Source organism: Ptychodera flava, chromosome 20 (genome assembly GCF_041260155.1).
Source record: "Ptychodera flava strain L36383 chromosome 20, AS_Pfla_20210202, whole genome shotgun sequence".
Taxonomy (NCBI): domain Eukaryota; kingdom Metazoa; phylum Hemichordata; class Enteropneusta; family Ptychoderidae; genus Ptychodera; species Ptychodera flava.
This window is the reverse complement of record NC_091947.1, coordinates 37,581,100-37,604,869: the sequence shown is the minus strand read 5'-3', so window position 1 is coordinate 37,604,869 and position 23,770 is coordinate 37,581,100. Positions and strand designations below refer to the sequence as shown.

The following is a 23,770-nucleotide window of genomic DNA, read 5'->3' as shown; positions in this document are numbered from 1 at the left end:
CCTCTAGCTCTATTGACTCGCTCAAAATTAGATATGCACATAATTAATGAGGTACAATATGTGGCGTCATAAGCTGTGGGTGTGGCACTTGTAGTTACTGAGTTATGGTCAAATGTCACTGAGGTCATGTGATATTTTGTTAAAAAAAAATTGTATTGCTAAGTTATCCCTATATACCAACCAGATATGAACTGAAAATGCTCACGTGTTTAATTATACGTTGCAGTTATGTGAAAATTTGAACCTTTGCCACACGTTTGCAACTTCATTTAAAGTGTTATGATCAACATAATGAATAATATTCACCACAGATTAATTTTAAATCCAAGTATATATCCCCAATCAGGAAAGTTCATTAAAATATGCAAATTAGGAATTGACTGAAATGTTCTCATTAAATATACAAATTATGAATAGGCTGAAGTAAAAATGTTAAAGGACTCTCAATAATGTTGTATCATAGTATCTTTAATTTACAAAGTAGTTCATCAACTTTGGTCTAGTCAAGACAGATAAATATCCTTAATTAGGAAAAATCATTAAATTTGCAAATACGGAATCGGCTAAAGTGCTGTATCATAGTATCTTTAATGTACATAGCAAGTTTTGTCTAATTTGGTCTAGTCAATACAGATAAATATCCCTAATTAGGAAAGTTCATTATATATGTAAATTAGGAATTCGCTGAAGTAAAAAAGTTTCATGACTTTTAATAATGTTGTTTTATACCGGTAGTACCTTCAATATAAGTTGCAAGATTCATCAACTTCGGTCGAATCAATTCAGATATATATCCCTAATTAGGAAAGTTCATTCAATATGGAAAGGAACTGGCTGAAGTAAAACTGCTTAATGACTTTCAACAACGTTATATCACAGTATCTTCAATGTACATAGCAAGTTTCATCAATTTTGGTAAAGTCCATTCAGATTTATATATCTAATTAGGAAAGTTTATTAAATATGCAAATAAGTATTTGGCTGAAGTAAAACTGCTTAATGACTTTCAACAATGTTATATCATAGTATCTTCAATGTACATAGCAAGTTTCATCAATTTTGGTAAAGTCCATTCAGATTTATATATCTAATTAGGAAAGTTTATTAAATATGTAAATAAGGAATCGGCTGAAGTAGAACTGCTTAATGACTTTCAACAATGTTATATCATAGTATCTTCAATGTACATAGCAAGTTTCATCAATTTTGGTAAGGTCCATTCAGATTTATATATCTAATTAGGAAAGTTCATTAAACATGTAAATAAGGAATTGGCTGAAGTAAAACTGCTTAATGACTTTCAAAAATGTTATATCATAGTATCTTCAATGTACATAGCAAGTTTCATCAATTTTGGTAAAGTCCATTCAGATTTATATATCTAATTAGGAAAGTTTATTAAATATGCAAATAAGTATTTGGCTGAAGTGAAAATGCTTAATGACTTTCAACAATGTTATATCATAGTATCTTCAATGTACATAGCAAGTTTCATCAATTTTGGTCAAGTCAATTCAAATAAATAGCCCTAATTTCAAAAGTTCATTAAATATGCAAATTAAGAGTTTGATGAAGTAAAAATGCTTAATGACTTTCAATAATGTTAAACCATAGTATCTTCAATATACATACTGAGTTTTGTCAATTTTGATCAAGTCAAATCAGATATATATCCCTAATTAGGAAAGTTCATTAAATATGCAAATTATCCATTATCTTTTATGTCACCCCTTAATATCTTTCACAGCTGATATATCTTGGTAAGATCAACATTTGTAGCAAATCTCATCAAATTGTGTTCAGTCGTTGTCAATATATATCCGTTTTTTCTAAAATCATTAATTATGCAAATGAGCTAAAAGTAAGCAAGCCACACCTACCAAAAACTAATCAGTTCTTGCCATTTGCAAACTGAATCTATGTACCAGATTTGATTCTGATATGATGAGCCGTTTTTGAGATATTGAGCACACAGACAGACAGACACACAGACAGACAGACAGACAGACAGACGGACAGACAGACAGACAGACACACACACAGACAGACAGACATCGCTGCGACATATGCTCACGTGTGTTAACACGTGAGCAAAAAATCAGACCTCGAGCTCTATTGGCCCGCTCAAAATTAGATATGCGCATAATTAATGAGGTACAATATGTGGCGTCATAAGCTGTCCCATCATACCATATATGAAGGGTGTAGCACTTGTGGTTACTGAGTTATGGACACATATATATATTTGAGGTCAAAGGTCACCAAGGTCACGTGACATTTTGTCAAAATATCTGAGATATCTGCGTGAACGGATGGACTCACAGATGGACTCACGGACGGACATGACCCAATCTATAAGCCCCTGGACTTCATCAGTGGGGACTAAAAACTGTGTCACTGCATCCTTTTTGCAATATGAATACGATGAGAAACTAACTTTTTATTTTTCTTGGCCTTATACATGGGAGTCTATGGACTGCCTTATACATGGGAGTCTATGGACTGCCTTATACATGGGAGTCTATGGAGACTGCCTTATACATGGGAGTCTATTGAGGTGAAAACTAAAAAGTCCTCTAACACGGCCAAAATTGATCGCATTGTGAAACAAATCGACGTGCATCTGTATGGGGTAGGGAACTATCCTTGTGCAAAGTTTGAAAGAAATTGACCTGGGCATGTCTGAGATATCTGCGTGAACGGACGCACGCACGTACGCACAGACGGACGCACGCACACACGCACGCACGGACATGACCAAACCTATAAGTCCCCCCGGACGGTGTCCGTGGGGACTAACAAGGATAAGAAAAGGACTAAAGGAGAAAAGACAGTTCCTTCTAAATCTAATAAAAAAAGTTCTGGCAATAGTTAAAGATAGTTGTTGTCGCATGACTTGAGTGAAGATGATGTGGCAGTGTAGCTCTCCAATCTGCTGGTCGAATGTTCATGCATTCGCATGGGTGGTCTGAGGCGCGGTTCTTAAACCACATCGAGTGTTGGTGGGGGTCCTGAGTACTTGACTCCGTCGATATACAGCATTCCATTCCAGAAGATTGGTTTCTTTCCGTCCTTGTAAGCTTGCGCCATGATCTTGTGGTACAGGCGTTTTTTCTTGTAATCTGCGGGGAGCAGGTCTTGTTTGATGTAGATTTCTGTTCCGACTAGGGCTTGCTTGGCTTTGCGTAATATCTGTTGACTTTTCGCCAGTAGAGTGAATTTCACAATGATAGGTCGTGACCGATTGTTGGTGATGCTCCCTCTTACTGGGGCTCGGAAGGCTTTTTCTATTCCATGATCACTTACTTTGAACTTGTCCGTTAGCAATTGTCGGGCCACCTCCATTGGCTTTTCGTTTCTTTCTTCCTTTACACCGTAGAAGCGGAGGGAGCATTCTCTTAGTCGACGTTGTGCTCGAGTACTTTCCTCCTGAGTGTTTTTTAAGTTTTCTGTGAGTTGACAGACTTTCTGTTCGAGGGAGGCGATCCTGGTTTCATTGTCGTGTCTTTGGTAACAGCATATTCACTCGATTTCTCGAAGTCGTTTTGCCTCTCCTCGAGTTTTGTTACTCGATCTTCGACATCTGATAATACCAAGAGTTTGGTTTTGATCGTGGTGACATCTGCTTGCAAAGTTTCCAGTCTTTTGTAGAGCATTTCCATGGTGATTTTATCTGGAGAAGGTTCTTCCCCGTCGCTGGCCTCGTGTTCATGAGGGGTGTCGTTTTGGCCGTCGCTTTGGTCTGAAGCAGTTCCAGTGAACGCTGTGATGCTTTTTTGCTTCTTTTTCTTGCCTTGCGGTGGTTGGATTCTCGGCATTTTCGGTCTGCGGGGTGACTGGGTATTCACGGAGGTGATGATTGAGTATTGGTACTCAGACTTTCTGAGAAGAGCTGAAAACTATGGCAGATTTGGAGAGCTGTAGGGTTAACGCACTTGCCTAGTTGTACATGGTCACGTGACCACCCTGTCGACATCGATTTGCCTTACAATGGATTTTTAGGCAAGAAAGAGCATCATAGAAAAATGGTTGACAGGCGTTTCCCAAATCAGTATCGCCGCAGAAATGCATCGCATGCTCAGCACTGTGAACGATGTCATAATGAAATACCGGAGAACCAGGCATTTCCACAAGGCCAAGAGTCAAATCAGGGCCTCACTCAGTACAACGACATTGTCTTTCACTAGATATACTAACTATCTGTATCTCAGTTGTTCCGTGTGAATGTTTCTAATTTTACCATGGAACTCAAATTGTACCACAGGCAGCCCAAAAACTATTTATAAGCTTATTATTGAGTTTTTCTCAGTTTTCTCTGTCAGTTCCTCTCCTTTTCTTCATGCTCTGACTGATTGTAGTAAATAAAATAAATGACTATAGAGCCTAACCTAACCTCTTGACGCTTTATTTATTTTACACCCCATTACAAGGACGTTTATCTCTCATATACACATCTTGTACTTAGTTAGTCAACACAAGTAATTATGCTAATCCTTGGGCTTATCAAGGGTAGGTCAACATTGCAAAGATAGAGATGTAAATGAAAAAGGAGAAGGTATGAAGATCTTGGGAAACATGTCCGAGGAGGTCCGTAAACCTAGTGGACGCTTATATATTCATGATATGCGCAAACAAACAATGCTCATTATTCAAAAATAAACGGGAAGTTGGATCGAAAGGAACGCTGGAAACGCGCATGCTTTTCGTTGCCAAGCCCCACATTCAAACATAACTAAGCAGACACGGTCCTGCTCCATGTAACAAATGCCACCAAGAAAGTATCGACCAACCAAGCAGAAAAAGAACGCCGGAGTGGCCGTTTTATGAGTTTTTCAACAATATTATATAGATGTATGTTTCACGTCATCTTTTTCTGAGAGTGTATATACCAAGTATACCGTATTCCTCCGATTATAAGACCCCGCTCGAGTATAAGATCCTCCCCCACTTTTGGAGGATTTTAGAAAATGCTATACATCCGTGTATAAGACCCCTCCCTAGTTTAGTTCAAAAAGTCAACAAATAACAACTCAAAAATTGACGATACTATGACTTCAACGATCACTAATACGAAGTTGTTGCTGACTGGCCATCTAACGATTTAGAAGAGCCTGAACATGCATATTTACGACGGCTGATGTTGCTGATTGCCCATTGACACTTTCAAGGTCGTTTGGCCTTTGTTTGAGCCTATTGAAAAGCTGTAATGGAGATACTTTTTGTTAGGCAGGGTGTGTCAGCATGAGTATAGTGTTGTCAATCATTTAGTGGTTAAAATTTCCTTTAAGACCTAGAAAAATCACTAAAGATGCTAAAATGGTGTGACATTAACATTTGTTTACTGGAACGGCAGGCAAAACTAAATTTTGTCCTTGTACTTTTCTTTCTGTATCATTCCGTTGTTAACCTTCTGCGGCCCCTGCTCAAAATAATAGAATAGTCCACAATGACCGCCTTATTGCTTTGCTGCATGCTGCAAGCTGATCCACGATGTATGTGTTACTGCACGGGTTTACTGTTTGTAGCTAACAGTTTTTCGCCTTGGACCATGAATTCTTACCGTTGACAACCATGAATTTCATTGCCATATCATTATTTTACTTGACACAGACCTTAGATTGAAAGAAAGGTTGGTTATTTTTACGTACAGCAAATGCATGTATTGTATATGCCATGAGTTATCTGCATGATGCCACTCCGGTGAATACATGATTGACTTTCTGTTTTGAATTGTCTAAGTCTTTCAAGAATTGTTTCAAAGTTTTGTTTCACCTCACAAGTCATTTGATCAGATAGGGATTGTTTGAACAGTTGAAATTTTAAGAGCGATTAAAAAACAACAAGTCAGTTAGGTTGGGAAGTCATCGCTAGATCGCTGGTTGTCATTTACATGTATTTTCGACTTTGTGTATTCTTGAGAATAATTTGTCAGATGTTGCTCATTATAAGTAACCTTTAGTACGTTCTGCCAAAATATGTGTGAAAGTCTCGAGTAATGCTGAATTGACGTGAATAAATTAGCATAAATTAGCAGTGTTAGTTCAAAACAGGGGACGGCTCGATTGTATGACCCCCCTGATAATTACAACCATTTCATGTTGCTGACCCCGGGTCTTAGAATCCGAGGAATACGGTAATTTACAAACTGCGTTGTGATTGAAGGCACTGTGGTAACATATTAGCAACAGCACGCACTGGAGAATTTTTGCCAGCACTGTAATTTTTTTAAACCAGTCACCGTCATTTCTCTGCACTCGCTATCAACTCCATGCCGGTAACATATCGTTATTTTCTGTCTCAAAGTACGTACCAGCAACAGGCCTTTGACGTCAAAGTCGGTTGTTTTCTGATATACGGTAGCAACCAAGCTCATGACTAGAATGACTCTACAGCATCAAAGAGTTAATCTCACCGGTTACTTTTTCGCCTGATAAAAGAGAGTTGGTCGCTACGTGGAACTAGAATACTACTCGCTACTAGTCTAAGGAATTCATCGATTTTTCAATCGCCCCTTATGCTGTTAGTTTACACTTCCCGAAAGACGCGGCCCACGAGCTATAAAACTTTGTTTGTACTGTTAGGCTAGCTGTGCGTCCATATAGCTGTGGTGTTTTCGGACGGGATTTCTGCCTTTTACGGCTGGTTTTGACTTTCACGTTTTTAACCCTGTCACCACAGCCATGGGAACGTCCATGTTCTGCCCGGCAGCACACTTGTCGCAAATTTGTTCGTCGATATTTCGAAAAGTTTCCACCCAAATTGCAATTGCCAACACTCATCGACAGCTTGGTTATTAGGGGCCTACCACAACCAGGAATCCGCTCAAAATTCACCAAACTATCGCCGTTTTCCCAGCTTTTTTCTGACATGACTACTCGCAAAACGTTCTTTTTCTGGCGTACAAGCGATGGACAAGGCTCAGTGCAGCCCGTCACTGAAGTCATGTCAGCGGTGACCTCGCAACTTTGAAAGACAAACTGACATCACTGATGATGTCGGCCACTACGTTAGTCTGTGAGAATTTTTGCCAGAACTGTGAATTTTTTAAACCAGTCTCCGTCATTTCTATTCACTTGCTATTATCTCCATGTCTGCCGGTAACATATCGTTATAGAAAAGTTTTGTTACACGAAATTACATTCTATCATCAGTATGGGTAGTGTCTTTGTCACTTGATAACCAGACGCCACGTACGTGCAGACGTTCGGAACGGCAAACAACACCTCTACACATACAAAATGTAGTCATAATTACGTGTAGTATTTTTACCTTCTCGTGTCTTTTTATAGACAGAGAAGGTATTAGAGTTGAAAACCAGAATGCTGGTGTCAACTTCTACTTCCGTCTGTCAAGATCTACTTCCGTCTGTCAAGATCCGTTGATGTCATGCCATTGTCATGGGTCATATCACAAACTGGAGGGGGTGTTCATGGTTCAGGTTGAGATGTAGGAGAACGCTTTTGAGCTGTGAAACGAAAATGAGTGAAAGTTTTAGACAGGAAAATCGGACATCGGCCATGTTCAATGTTAACAGTACAAGCAGAAGTTTATGTGGAGGAAATAACTAACAAACACTATTCATGATGCCCGCCCTCTAGAGGCAGACCTTCCTATATGAAGTACCACATTTGATGCTTGTGGAAAGCTTGACCACACAAAGAAGCATTTTGACTTTTAGAAAGTGACAAATTGAATAAGATGGTATTCTGAAATACTGATAGATGGTATTCTGAAATACTGAGGAAAAATGCGCAAATATTAAAAATAAACAGGTTAACTGACTGGTCAGCCATAAAAAACAATGAAAATGTTTTTGATCAAAAGTTTTTGAGATGTGCACATTTTAACAAATACAGAAATTATTAACATTATAAATATAAGACCAAACTATTTTTCCAGGATGGGACAGGTTGGAAATGAGGGGTGAGAGATAAAGGCACTCCTATTGCTGCATGTGGATGCAGCCACAACATTTCATTTACAGCATACTTATTCACTGTGTTGTGTTCAAGTTCCATATTGTACTGACTGTCATACAAGGATAACATAAGCAAATCAAATCAAATTAGAAAAGGATCAATGCTGTTGTGTGGATTTTGCTGAACATGGCTGATTTTAATATTTCGCCCTATATATTTGGTATCCAGCAAAGGCATATTTTGATGTAAAGTCAAAATTAACTCTACAATGCTGACAATATGTGTTACCGTTTCTGCATGAACTTTTCTTTTTTAAATTAAAGTATAGTAGTACTTCGAACAGATTAACAATTATCGTGATGTCAACCCATAATTTTACATCACAAAGACTGTAATTCTGCCAATTTTTTTATTTTCAGTCATTTTATAAATTTTGCACTGCACAAGATGATTGAACAAATTGCAATGTTTGAATTTGTAAACTCAAAGAATAAAAATCCTTTGGTTACAGATTAAATTATTTTTTGAAAAGAAATTTACTTTTAAACACTTTTAGCATATATTCTTTACACGGTCATGTATTTCAAGGAAAATATGCTTATTAAAAACAGTACTTTCTTCACTTTCAATTTTTTTTCAATACTATGACAATTATCAGCCATGAGGTTTTACAAACTCAAGACCAGATAAGCGTTTTTCATCATTTGCATAGGACTCTTTGGAAAATCCATTAAAAACATTTAAAAGTGACTTAAAATGATCACTTGGTATACATTTAATTTACAGATGCCAGGTTGTGTATTTCACATGCAGTCAGGTCAGTAGGGAAGTGCGTCATTACTATTTTGGACTGTTAATTCTTATTTCTGAATTATTTAACTTTTTTCCCATATTGAACTATCTTTAGGCAGTTTATACTGTAGCTTAGAATTTTTTTGATTGATGTATTTAATCATCATTTGGGTTCTTTGGGTCCACATCCCACCTTATACCCCTACATCATCAACTATTTACCACAACTCCATGCCAACAACCAATTACCTGACCTGGCCACACATTAGAGAAGGTACAGCATCATTGATGGTATTTTTTTAGATATTCTTGATGATATCCGCGAATTTAGACACGAAACCTTGTAAACTATCATTGCAAACATCTTTGATATCATAATATTTCGTAGAATTTGCACCAGCGCAAGAAGTACTTGCTGTATGATTTCCTTCCATGAACGAAATGTTGTCTCATTCCACTTGTTATCTGACGCCACCCCAAAGATTTCTCCAAACCAAATAAATAACTGTATCAAAGAAAATCGGCCGATTTAATTCGAGGAAACAATAAGCTAGAACATTCCTGTCGTAGAGAAATTAATATTTCTTAAAACTTAAACGAATTTCCCATGTTTCTGAGAAAAAATACAGCAAAATTATCGAGAACGCACAGCTAAACTGAATGGCTGACAAAACATTAGCAACACCACCCCATTGAGAGAAGCACTCTTAACCACACGAACTTTGACCCCCGTCAAAATCAGACTTGTCCCTGGGAAATGTGTTTACAAGTTTGCCCACATATAAACAACGTAAAGGTCACAAGGTTTCAACTTCCGACTTCCTGCTTTACGGACATCCTCATGCCATGAACTGCATGCAAGGCACTGGTAGGGTTTGCACTGTTCACGACCATATAGACGTTTGAAATTAGAGTAGCTGGCTCTCCTCAACCATCGAAATACACTGGCTGCAGTAAATTTTGGATTAATGGTCATGACTGGCCGCAATTTAGTAATTTCTGAAAACATTTCAGGAGAGCTTCTTACCTTCCAATTTTAGTAACCTTTCCTACCGGTATCTTTCGCAATGTTGACCAACCGTAAAATCCCTGATAAGTCCACGGATCAGCATAATTAGTTGTGTTGACTAATTAATTACAACATGTGTGTATGAGAGATATAAGTCCTTGTAATGGGGTGTAAAATAAATAAAGAGTCACAGAGGCTAGGTTAGGTTATATAACCATTTATTTATTTACTCCGATCAGTCAGAGCATGAAGAAAAGGAGAGAAAATGACAGAGAAATCAGTGAGAAAAACTCAGTAAGTTTTTGGGCCACCTGTGCTTGTACTTGAGACATTGCCATTGCCTATCCATGTGCTCTCACACTGACATTTGTTTACTTTTCAAGCTCATGGAATTTACTATTCAAGTTTGGGTAAAGTATGTCATGTGACATGACTGCTTACGGGAAATACTTTACGATAGCAGGATCGACGCACGTAACAATGCAAAACAAATTCCATGAAAAATCGAGTTTGAAATTATTATTACAATTACAGCTCTTAAAATCGCATGCTTTATTTCATTTCTTGTCAACCACTTTGGGCTTCAAAATGGTTTCTTCCAGAAAGGGAGCCAGAAATAGAAGGGAGATCGACCGGGGAGATGGAATGGCGATGTAACACAGCAGATGCCTTGTATGTTTGTTGCCCTGTTTATCGCCAACACTTACCAAAGTACCTCGGTGTTTTCCAAGGGATATTGGAAGATTGCGAGGGAAATTGATAGGGGCTTATCAAACTTGGTCGGATGTTCATTTTGACATTCGCTGTGAAATTAATTAGGGCTGCCATCCTTATTATTGAACCAATCTTTTTGAGATTGGGGATTTGGCCGAGCGGTTTTGTCTGTGGCTTTCTCCACTAGGTGATTGGGTATGTTGTGAGTTCGAACCAGATTGAAACCATCATATTATTACAAAAGTTCATTAAATGATTCAAGAAGTAATTAATCGATAGAATGTTGCCAAACATTTTTCATTCTAACACTGACAGGTTATGACCTGTAAAACATTTCACACAATTTGATGCAGTGCTTCTGGACATTCATCAAAACACAACATTGCATTATGTATGCAAATTAGCAATTAATAAAGGGGTTGCTGCACCCAACACAGCATATTTTGCTGAAAAATCACTGTTTTACAAATATTCATTCAACTTACATTAATTTGTTAACTCATGATTAATATATTGTTGGGTTCACCTTTTTGCTTGTCGAGCAGGCGCAAGTTGCATGATAAACAAGTCATCGTTGATGACACAGTCCTCACTTGTTAATGGGTACTTTGATTACAACACAAGTCCTTAGAGAGTCCTGTTCATTAATTGGGTCTAACATTAAGAATGTAATGACAAGATCTGTACCACTTTTCATCAAATTTGATGCAGCATTTCTAGACATATCACTAGTTATGAAAGTTCATTTATTAAATATTGCAAATTAGAAATTTATTGACATGATACTCCTTAATGTGTTCACATAGTATTACAATACTGACAGATCAACATCTGCACCACGTTTCATAAAATTTAAAGGCGCCCTTCTCAATCCCTGGTTCTCGCATTAGCAAATGTGTCAACAGCCCATTAACAGTTTGTCATTCTTTTGTTTTCCATTGAATATTTATCAAGGAAATAATATTTATATTAGATAAATCTGATAATTGATGGGGGCTTTAAGCAGTATTTCTGGAGATAGCCAACTAATTAGGAAAAGCCATGCAATATGTAAATCAGCAAGTCATTAACATGAGACTGCTAAGTGTCTTTGTACGCTATATATATATATATATATATATATATATATATATATATATATATATATATATATATATATATATATATATATATATATATATATATATATATATATATATATATATATATATATATATATATATATATATATATATATATATATATATATATATATATATATATATATATATATGTGAGAATTTCAGACACCATCAAATCAGAGAAATAGTAATGCTATACCTGCATGATATGACTTGTAGGAAAGGAGATCCATTTCTCTCCATGGGAATGACGCCAACTGTTTGATTTATCTCCAAATCAACAATCAAAATTTCCCTTGAATACACCAAGAGCAGGTGATGGCGACAAGCTTGATGATATGTTAATTGAAGACATTCATTTAATGACACACTTTCTCCTGCATTTCTGTAAGAAAGAATGGATGGACAAATCTGTGAAAACAATTGAGAATACTCACTCTGCATGAGATTGGTTCATGCATGTCTGTGTCTGTACACGGATTTGAAGGGTATTACCAAGGCTTGTCAATGCACAAATTTCACCCGGAAATCATGCAGCATGTTCGCTAAAGGGAGGGAAAACCGATTTTTTGAAAGTTCAGCAAAATGATTGTCACGTGACTATTATGCAATAAATGACTATGTACTGTGCATGGTCGGATTTCCCAATATCAGGGCTTTCAGAAAATATATACTGTATTGGGTTTTGGGACTTCTATAACTGAGAAAAAAATAAAAATTTAAAAGTGTCTATAAGGTATGTAGCTACCTTAATGATCATCAGACACTGGCCTTGAGGAGTCGTGTAATATTGTATTTACACTTGAGTAGACAGCACTGAAGTGCCATCACAGTCCCAACTGTTAGGTCAAACAGTTGATTCTCTATCTATATAAAATCTTATACAGCTAATCTGTCAACATATTTTGCATGATCCCTTTCCGGGCACTCCCAAAGTTTATTTAGTCATCAGCAACTATGTAGATTACGCTCTGAAAGGGTACATCGCTCCCAAAAATTACCCTTTTTAGCCTCATTTTAACTGTTGAGAGATTTTAATGAGTGAATATACTGTTGGAGTTGAACAGTTGATACACTATCTTGTTTTGGTGTGTATGGTCATTCAAAAGGAATGAGTGCAAACAAATTTACTAAATTGCTTTTTTCTCGTATGCTCAAAAGAGTTTTCAACAAGTATTGATTTTTGACCATTTTCACATTTTATAATCTCATTTGCATAATTTGGGTAATGCAAACTTCATTTGCACAAAATCCAATCTATAGCCCGGGGTGCATCCACACACCAAATACCAAGCTAAAAAGTGCAGCGGTTTGTAAGTGTTTGATGTTGACTGACATACTATACATACGTACATACATGCATACCGGTATACATACATACATACATACATACATATATACAGACGCCATCGACTTCAGCTTATACGATAACCTCACATTTGTATACCAAATGTGAGCTAAAAATTCATTATGTATGCAAATTAGCAATTAATTTAAATACACTGATAAGTGTCACTGAATGCAGTTACAGCACTGTGATCATTATGGACTCTGTTGAAGAATATGCCAGGAAATGGACTAACAAGGAGGATGTAGAGCTAGACACACTGTCAGAATGGCTTAAATCTGTGAGGAAAATAGTTTGTGGCCGTATTGGTCGACTAAAATCACATGTTTGCAGAAGATCATATTCTGTATTTAACCCTTTTCCTGCCAGACAGTATCACTTCCCCATCAGCCCAGTCGAGGACACCGCAACATTGCATTTTTATATGATATCCGATATTTACGGCTACTAGACTCTACAATATCGAAGTTAGGTTGAACTGTGAGGTGGTGAAATCTCCGATATATATCGGATATTAATTGCAATTTGACAGAATGTAGTATCATCTAGTATCGATGCTAGAGTCAGTCCTTGAAAATCGGGCTTGGCCAGAACTCTGAGGTTGTGAAATCTCCGATATATATCGGATATTTACTCGCGATTTGACAGAATCTAATATCGTCTAGTATCGATGCGAGAGTCAGTCCTTGGAAGTCGGGCTTGGCCAGAACTCTGAGGAGGTGAAATCTCCGATATATATCGGATATTTACTTGCAATTTGACAGAATCTAGTATCGTCTAGTATCGATGCTAGAGTCAGTCCTTGGAAGTCGGGCTTGGCAAGAACTCTGAGGTGGTGAAATCTCCAATATATATCGGATATTTACTTTCTATTTGACTGAATCTAGTATCGTCTAGTATCGATGCTAGAGTCAGTCTTTTGAGGTTGGGTTTGACCAGAACTGTGAGTTGGTGAAATCTCTGATATATATCGGATATTTACTTGCGATTTGACGGAATCTAGCATCATCAAGTATCGACGCTAGAGTCAGTCCTTGGAAGTGGGGTTTGGTCAGAACTGTGAGGTGGTGAAATCTCCGATATATCTGATATTTACTTGCAATTTGACAGAATCTAGTATCATCTAGTATCGATGCTAGAGTCAGTTCTTGGAAGTCGGGTTTGGCCAGAACTGTGAGGTGGTGAAATCTCCGAAATATATCAGATATTTACCCTCGATTTGACAAAATCTAGTATCGTCTATATAGTATCGATGCTAAAGTCAGTCCTTGGAAGTCGGGCTTGGCCAGAACCGTGAGGTGGTGAAATCTCCGATATTAATTGGATATTTACTTGCGATTTGACAGAATCTAGTATCGTCTAATATAAAAGCTAGATTCAGTCCTTGGAAGTCGGGTTTGGCCAGAACTGTTAGGTGGTGAAATCTCCGATATATATCGGATATTTACTTGCGATTTGACAGAATCTAGTATCGTCTATATAGTATCGATGCTAGAGTCAGTCCTTGGAAGTGGGGTTTGGCCAGAACCATGAGGTGGTGAAATCTCTGATATATATCGGATATTTACTTGCGATTTGACGGAATCTAGTATCGTCTAGTATCGATGCTAGAGTCAGTCCTTGGAAGTGGGGTTTGGCCAGAACGCTGAGGTGGTGAAATCTCTGATATATATGGGATATTTACTTGCGATTTGACTGAATCTAGTATCGTCTAGTATCGATGCTAGAGTCAGTCTTTTCAGGTTGGGTTTGACCAGAACTGTGAGTTGGTGAAATATCCGATATATATCGGATATTTACTTGCGATTTGACAAATCTAGTATCGTCTAGTATCGATGCAAGAGTCAGTACTTGGAAGTCGGGTTTGGCCAGAACTGAATTCGTGGTGAAATCTCCGATATATATCGGATATTTACTTTCAATTTGACAGAATCTAGTATTGTCTTTATAGTATTGATGCTAGAGTCAGTCCTTGAAATTCAGGCTTGGCCAGAACCATGAGGTGGTGAAATCTCCGATATATCGGATATTTACTTCCTATTTGACAGAATCTAGTATCGTCTAGTATCGATGCTAGAGTCAGTCCTTGGAAGTGGGGTTTGGCCAGAACTCTGAGGTGGTGAAATCTCTGATATATATCGGATATTTACTTGCGATTTGACTGAATCTAGTATCGTCAAGTATCGATGCTAGAGTCAGTCCTTTGACCAGAACTGTTAGGTGGTGAAATCTCCGATATTTATCGGATATTTACTCGCGATTTGACAGAATCTAGTATCATCTAGTATCGATGCTAGAGTCAGTCTTTTCAGGTTGGGTTTGACCAGAACTGTGAGTTGGTGAAATCTCCGATATATATTGGATATTTACTTGCGATTTGACAGAATCTAGTATCGTCTAGTATCGATGCTAGAGTCAGTCCTTGGAAGTCGGGTTTGGCCAGAACTGATTGGTGGTGAAATCTCCGATATATATCGGATATTTACTTCTGATTTGACAGAATCTAGTATCGTCTAGTATCGATGCTAGAGTCAGTCCTTTGAAGTGGGGTTTGGCCAGAACTCTGAGGTGGTGAAATCTCTGATATATATCGGATATTTACTTGCGATTTGACTGAATCTAGTTTCGTCAAGTATCGATGCTAGAGTCAGTCCTTTGACCAGAACTGTTAGGTGGTGAAATCTCCGATATTTATCAGATATTTACTCGCGATTTGACAGAATCTAGTATCGTCTAGTATCAATGCTAGAGTCAGTCCTTGGAAGTGGGGTTTGGCCAGAACTCTGAGGTGGTGAAATCTCCGACATATATCGGATATTTACTTTCTATTTGACTGAATCTAGTATCATCTAGTATCGAAGCTAGAGTCAGTCCTTTGAGGTCGAGTTTGACCAGAACTGTGAGTTTGGGAAATCTCCGATATATATCAGATATTTACGCACGATTTGACAGAATCTAGTATCGTCTAGTATCAATGCTAGAGTCAGTCCTTGGAAGTGGGGTTTGGCCAGAACTCTGAGGTGGTGAAATCTCCGACATATATCGGATATTTACTTTCTATTTGACTGAATCTAGTATCATCTAGTATCGAAGCTAGAGTCAGTCCTTTGAGGTCGAGTTTGACCAGAACTGTGAGTTTGGGAAATCTCCGATATATATCAGATATTTACGCACGATTTGACTGAATCTAGTATCATCTAGTATCGATATTGGAGCCACCAAATTGCCGATAAATATCGAGTAAATATCAGAGATTTCACAATCAAGCGTGCTGAGGCACTCGGCAAGTCTTTCTAGTATCGTCTAGTATCGATATTAGAGTCCCCAAATCACCGAAAAATATCGAGTAAATATCGGAGATTTCACAAATCCAGCGTGCTGAGGCACTCGGCAAGTCTTTCTAGTATCGTCTAGTATCGATATTAGAGTCCCCAAATCACTGAAAAATATCGAGTAAATATCGGAGATTTCACAAATCCTGCGTGCTGAGGCACAGGGCAAGTCTTTCTAGTATCTTCAAGTATCGATTTTAGAGTCCCGAAATTGCCGAAAAATATAGGGTAAATATCGAAGATTTCACAGATCCGGCATGCTGAGGTACGAGGCAAGTCAATCTAGTATCGTCTAGCAGTCATTCTAGTATCGTCTAGTATCAATACTAGAATCAGTCCTTGGAAGTCGGGTTTGGCCAGAACTCTGAGGTGGTGAAATCTCCGATATATATCGGATATTTACTTGCGATATGACAGAATCTAGTATCATCTAGTATCGAAGCTAGAGTCAGTCCTTGGAAGTCGGGTTTGGCCAGAACTGTGCGGTGGTGAAATCTCCGATATATATCGCATATTTACTTGCGATTTGACTGAATCTAGTATCGTTTAGTATTGATATTAGAATCCTGAAATCGCCCATAAATATCGTGTAAATATCGGAGATTTCACAGATCTGGCGTGCTGAGACACGAGGCAAGTATTTCTAATATCGTCTAGTATCGATATTAGAGTCACCAAATCGCCGATAAATATCGAGTAAATATCGGAGATTTCACAGATCCGGCTTCCCATGGGACAACCGCAGTTCATTCTAGTATCGTCTAGTATCGATACTAGTCCCGAAATCGTCGATATGCCAAACTTCGATACTAGATTGTAAATATCCGATATTTAAAAATTGTGCAAAGTCGCGCCTTCGTGGCCCAGTCAGTAAAAAGTAGTATTGAGCCAAAACAAGACGTATTTTCACCCACTTGGCTTGGACTGTTATAGCATCTTTAGTACAAAAAAAATCAAGTTTACCGTATTTATGTTTTCAGCAGTTTTCAAATGTACAGTATTATGTTAAAATACACCATATGGAATATCTTGTGTTTCATTAATTTTAACCATCTTGACCTGGTGGTGAAATATGGACTTGGCAGGAAAAGGGTTAAAGATCCTGATGCTGTTAAGTGTTTGAATGATATCCATGACAAATATGTTGTTGTCCATGCTGATAAACCTGCCAATAACATTGTATTTGTCTGTAAGAAGTATTATGTTGAATGTCTTATAGACGAACTTGGTTTAACTAAGACCTCCACCAACTCCACTTACAGACAATCAATGTTCAAAAAATCTGAAATTTTGGCAAACCATAAGTCATTCATGGATAATTTTAATATTACAACACAGGATGACCATAATAAGTTGCCTAGCTTATACAGTGTCTATGGAGACTTAAAATCTGAGACACGTTTTTGTAGCCAGTATTCTGAAGTGCAATGACTCACTGACACAGGTTTATATAGACCCCTTCTACTCTAGCTTCAACTTTTTGGCCTCAGTTTACCCAATTTCTTTACACTTTCACTAAAATCTTCATAAAAATTCATCACCCATTAATTTTCTTGATAAAAAAATTCATTGAAATAGCTTTCAGGTGAAATAGATACTTGTGTAAAAATGCACAATTTGACAGCAAAAAGCACATTTGAAAATGAGTTGTTACAAAGGTAACAATTCATATTAAAAACCAATTCACTTGCAAAGAATTACCTTGGTTTTCCTTCTCCAACTAACATCTTGACACGTTTGAATGCTGTGCGAGCACTCCCTCTCCTTTCTCCACTTCCAGAGACATTACCTGGAGCACTACTGGGCGTACTATCTACGTAGAATTTCCTGCCATTACTGGATGGTGGTTTGGAGATGCTGAAATCACTGACGAACAATATACAATCTGGTCCAAGCACTGGCAAAATAAAAATATTGTTATTAATAGCAGCATACTTCTAGTTGAAAAAAAGCACCAAAATATCACAACTATGAAGGAAAAATTAAAGAAATTTTTACTTTTTACTGTTTGAAAGCTTTGCAATTAGAATATTTTGAGACTGATAGTGGTGGGGCTATTAATAAGTGAATGTGGTTGTACCGTTTGACCATTCGTCGTCATCTTCATTTGCATTTTAGTCATTCCATCAACTTTGTTGACATAAACTTCATTGTAAAGGACATCTTTAGCAACTCCTGTGGTCGCAGAGAGTACTGTCTGAGTTAAGAATTTGACCATTGTAATCAGTTTTGTATGATATATTTTGCTCCTTTGCAAAGTACTATTCGGATCAATTTTGATTCATAATGATCCTAAATTTGCATAAGAACAGGAATATTTCCATCCAATTTTAAACTTATGAGCCAGTAATTTAAGAGTTTGTTATTTTTTATCTTTTATCAAATTTACTTTGCTCATTTGCATCATCATCCGTCACTTTGTCAACTTCAATTTGAATAAACATAAAATACTGCCAATGATACGGTGTTGCTCACATTTGATCAGAATTGGTACATACTGGTAGTATTGGTACCAAAGGTCAATGATGACTGTTATTTCTATCCGTTCAGAGCAGCAAAATTCTACATTGATATTATGACAATGATTTCTACATAGTACAACCAGAAAAACAAGAATGACAACAGCAAATAAGGTCTGCAACATAGGTACTGGAGGTAAGCTTCAGAAACATGGATATCAACTTCTGCAGCAATGGGACAAGCAGATCCTACATACATTGGCAAATGTTAATAAAAAAAATCAGCCACAGGCGGCTTGACAAAAACAAAAGGTGGGAGAGTGGGGAAATGTAAAGTAGGTGATTTATTACAACCTTGGGGATTTTTAAAATGCTATCAGTGCTGTCATTCAAATGTAAACAGCACTTAAGTTAGTTGCAGACGGTGAAATGCCTTGCACTGTTGGGTTGATTGTGACATCTGGAATTATCCTGGATTGAAATTTGTTAGCAGTTTATGTGTGTCTAGCATGGAAAAGTTGTAAGGATTGGTCCAAAATGAAAAATTTAACTTCAGCTTAGTTTTCTGGTTCAAATTTCACTACTAATTGATACCGAATATAACAAAATTATGTTCACGGCCTTAACCATTGTCTCACAACATATCCTGTTTGGTATTGGTCATTTAAGGTCAAAGACTGAGAAAATTACCTAAATGATACAAATTTGGGGTTTCCCAACACTTTGAGCAGAAGATAACATCTTACAGGACTTTTATACCAAATTACACAGCTATCAGACAATTAGTTTCTGAGAACAAGTTTCCTTGACTGAAAATGACTAAATTGTTTTAAAAATATGTTTTCTTAACCAAAATAACAAAATTGTCTTAAAAATACAAATTTGCATATTTCTGGACAATTTCCACATATCCAACTATTGTCATCCCTTGGCAACTGTACACCAAATATAAAAGCTGTCTGTCCAACAGCTTTAAAGAAAAAAATATTTTTTATGATTTTATGACCAAAATGACATAAACTGTCCAAAAACGGTAATTTTGCCAATTCTGTTATAATTTCAACAAAGTAGAAGGGTAACATCCTTGCAAATATCAAAACTAAATTTGACAGCAATTGGGCCAGCCGTTTCAGAGAAGAAGAATTTTACTTAAATTACTCAAAAAATTCAGCAAAAATACAAAATTCAAGATATCTTCACAATATACATATAACCGTATAAGGTCCACCTAAGGTACTTGCCCACCAATTTTCAAAGCAATCAAAACAGTGGTTCTTGAGTTATTAATTTTTGACTATTTTTACATTTTGTAAGCTCATGTGCATAATTTTGGCAATGCAGACTTCCTTTGAACAAAATCCCATCCATAGCCCAAAATGCATCCACACACCAAATATCAAGCTGAAACGTGCAGCGGTTGGCGTGTTTCTGATGTTGACGGACATACTGTACGTACGTACATACATACATACATACATATATACATACAGACGCCACCGACTTCAGCTTATATGATAACCTCACATTGGTATACCAAATGTGAGCTAATAAACTAAATGCCACTAAGACATCTTACCAACTATTTAGGGCAGAAAGAAATACTTCATATTTTGCTTAAACTTTCCTCCATGGAACTTTCAACCATACTCTTACCGAATCAAGAATTAAAATCAGGGGTAACAGTGCAAATTTTGGTACTATAAAAGAAATTACCTGGCATTTACCAATATTTGAAATTCACATGGCTGGCATCCGTGTTTACTCAACCAGGTAAATTTTCGATTTTCAAACAATTAAGACAGTAAAAATTTTTCCAACTCCAAGAGCTTTAAAATTAGCTCCAACAAGTTGTAGATTAGAGAAAATAGTGTCAATGACACTGTGTTCCCATTTTACAGAGATATTAAGTACTAGTATCACATGAACTGGCCCGAATTCCCACCTGTGTGACGTAGAACAGGACGGATAAGAAATCCGAATTACCCCTGTTGTACGTCATCAACCGGAACTTTTTTTTGCATGGTACCCTTCATGCGGGTCGCGACGTGAACATAGACCGATTTGTCGTGATCGATGCCATGTGCCATGCTCCCATGACACTTTTTCAAAAAAGGTGACCCGATAAATTCACACATGGAAACATAGAAGGCATGTCCAGCGAAATTTCGAGTCGCTAAAACTATAGCTGTTCCCGAGAATCGAATGGGGATACCGCCGATCCAGTCGAGTCGCCTCGTAAGGCTCAATGTGGACGTCGTACCTGGCGATCCCGGTTGGCGATAAACCTAAAATCTTCACCTCAACGGAAGTTCAACTGAATAAAGGAGTACAGTATAATCTTCGGGAAAGCGACATACAGGCACAAGCATAAAGTCATTCGACTAACAACGATAAATTTCCTTTATCATACAAAAAATTCCGTAAATTCTTGCTCGGAATCAAACCTGTAGCGGCGTAAGGTTGTAGCGCTAGCGAAGACATCAACTGTTGAGCTGTATACGCTATAAGCTTATGCATTGCAGCGCTGTGGAATCCGATGTACTTCGAAAGTTGACTCAGACAACACTCAAAACAGAGTTTCCGTCAAGTAAAATTAGGATGAATCTACGGGTGAGATATATGTCACTGCAAACATCAAAATCCTTAAGACGAAAACATTGACGACCGAGATCGGGATTAACGAGTTGACCCGGCATGGCAGAGACTGGTGACGGCAGCGTTGTGGGCATAAACATGCAATGAGGTACACTCTGTGTGTCATCGAACGGAATCTTTCGCGCTCGCCACGGTCGTAAACTTGTGTGATATTTTGAAAAGCCACGGAATCTCTGAGAATGAGAATTACTGTTTCGATCGTGTCATTGCATTTACTTCATAAATCTATTTGTAAATATTCTGAATAACTCTGAATACTATGGCTATCCGTCGCTAGCACGATGAAAGTTATGTCGACCGTACCGATGGCCGACTTGCCTTGGCATCGGTACAGCGCGAGACAATGATTGACAGGTTCACGTGACCGAATCCGTATGTCTGGTTGGTGGAGATACTATTTCATGTAGCAAATTTCAGCTTGATGGGATTTATGAATGAAAGTATCTCCTGGGTGACGGGCCGCTTTACTCTTTAAATGAAAGTAATCCGCGTAAGTAAAACACAAACCGCGACGAAATTCATGCAATTTGTTACGATAATTTTGATCCATCTACGTCAAAAGAAAAATAAGAAGACTGTTCATGTGATAAATATATAATCCCATGGTATTTTTCTCTGTTTGACGTCATCGTATACTCGTGTTTTTCGCGGAGCCGCACAACTTCTCGCCTTCGGCTCGAAGTTTTACGGCTCCGCGAAAAACACTCGTATACGATGACGTCAAACAGAGAAAAATACCATGGGATTATATATAAGTACACACATGACATTGCATTCTTACAGGTTGACTAACAAAATTCCATTGCAAGTGCAAATTAATCTTACACCCCAGCAATATGAAATGCTCCACCTCATAATGACATTTTGACCAAAAATGGCAAATATTGCCCCAAAATACAAATACGCAAATTTCACCATGATTTCAATGGATCCTGGTTTGGTCATCCTAAGTAATCTGTAAACCAAATTTTAAAGCAATAGTACCATTGTTCTCGATGATTTTTTCACAAAAATGAAAGATAGGGTCAAAGTTCCTGAAGCTACTATAGACATGGATACAAAATTAAGTATTTCCTGACTGTATGAAATTATCTCACTAAGGTCATCCTAGGGACCTGTAAACCAAATATTAAAGCTGTCTGACCAGTGGTTTTGAAAAAACAAGCGATCCAACAGTCGACAGAGCTCTGCTGTGTTATGTAGAGAATAACTTTTTGTGACACATGTATTGATGAAGAAGGTGGATATCTTTGATAGCTCACTTCAGGATGGCCTGACCTGAAATGGTAAAATTAGCTGCAAAAATACAAAATTGAAGATTTAATGATTTCATAGTTTCAATATATTACATTAAGATAAAGCCCAGGAACCTGTATACCAAATATCAAAGCTATCAGACGAGTAACTTTTGAGAAACAAATATTTTGACCAAAAATGGCAAAAATTGACCTAAAAATACAAAAATTGAAGATTTCATCAAATTTCAATATATCACACTAAGACAACCCCTAGGAACCTGTATACCAAATATCAAAGGCATCAGACAAGTAGTTTTTGAGAAACACATTTTTTGACCAAAAATGGCAAAAATTGCACTAAAAATAAAAAATTGCAGATTTCATCGTATATTCAATATATCACATTTAGTTCTTCTGTAGAAACCTGTATACCAAATATCAAAGCCGTCAGATAAGCATTTTTGATGAAATTATGTTTTGACCAAAAATGACAAAAAAATTCCATAAAATTACAGATTTGCATATTTCATCACAATTTGAACAAATCTAAGTTGGGTTATCCCTAGGGACCTCTATACCAATAACAAAGCTTCTGACCAGCGGTTATGAAGAAGATTTTTTACCAAAAATGCCTTTTTTGGCGCTAATTTGCATACTTTCAACAATATCAAAAAATTAAAAAATAGCGTCAATGACACTGTAGCTCCCATCCTGGACTATTTAGTGTTTGTTCTCTGGTCAGATATTTGAACATGTGTGAAAGGGATAAAGTGCATGAAGTGAAAATACTTAAATGTAATGTACCGGAGACAGTGAAATATGTTTAATGTATTTATTCAGAATATAAAATGGAAAAAATACAGAATTAGATATATCGAATACTGTGATACAACCATTAACTCAACAAGTCATTTCCAATGACATAGTCCCCACTTGTAATAGGAGTATTAGTCTTGATGGGGCAGGAAAATGTGTCATTACGAAGTATCACTGGAGTGTATATGTTGAGATCTATGGGCACATAGGTCTATGTCGTTGTTCCCAATTTGAAACACATGAGGCATGTCTAAGTTATGGTTCTAAATCGGGAAAAAAGATCAGACCTCTAGCAGTATTGGCCAGCCAAGAAATACATATGCGCATTATAAATGAGGTACAAGATGTGACATCTTAAGGTCTAATA

The 23,770-nt window shown here is 37.3% G+C and overlaps 1 protein-coding gene across 3 annotated transcripts in view; it reads right to left on the bottom strand.

The window, feature by feature from the left end:
• LOC139120870 (WD repeat-containing protein 11-like) overlaps positions 1-23,770 on the bottom strand; it is a 190,321-nt gene that overhangs the window by 133,138 nt on the left and 33,413 nt on the right. For all 3 annotated transcript variants that reach the window (XR_011549158.1, XM_070685493.1, XM_070685494.1), the window contains exons 5-6: positions 17,937-18,132; positions 11,755-11,940 (exon numbers count right to left, since the gene is read on the bottom strand). Coding sequence is in view for 2 of the 3 variants with exons in the window: in XM_070685493.1 (XP_070541594.1) it covers positions 11,755-11,940; positions 17,937-18,132 (382 nt within the window). In the remaining variant the exon portion in view is untranslated. The remainder of the gene's footprint in view (positions 1-11,754; positions 11,941-17,936; positions 18,133-23,770) is intronic.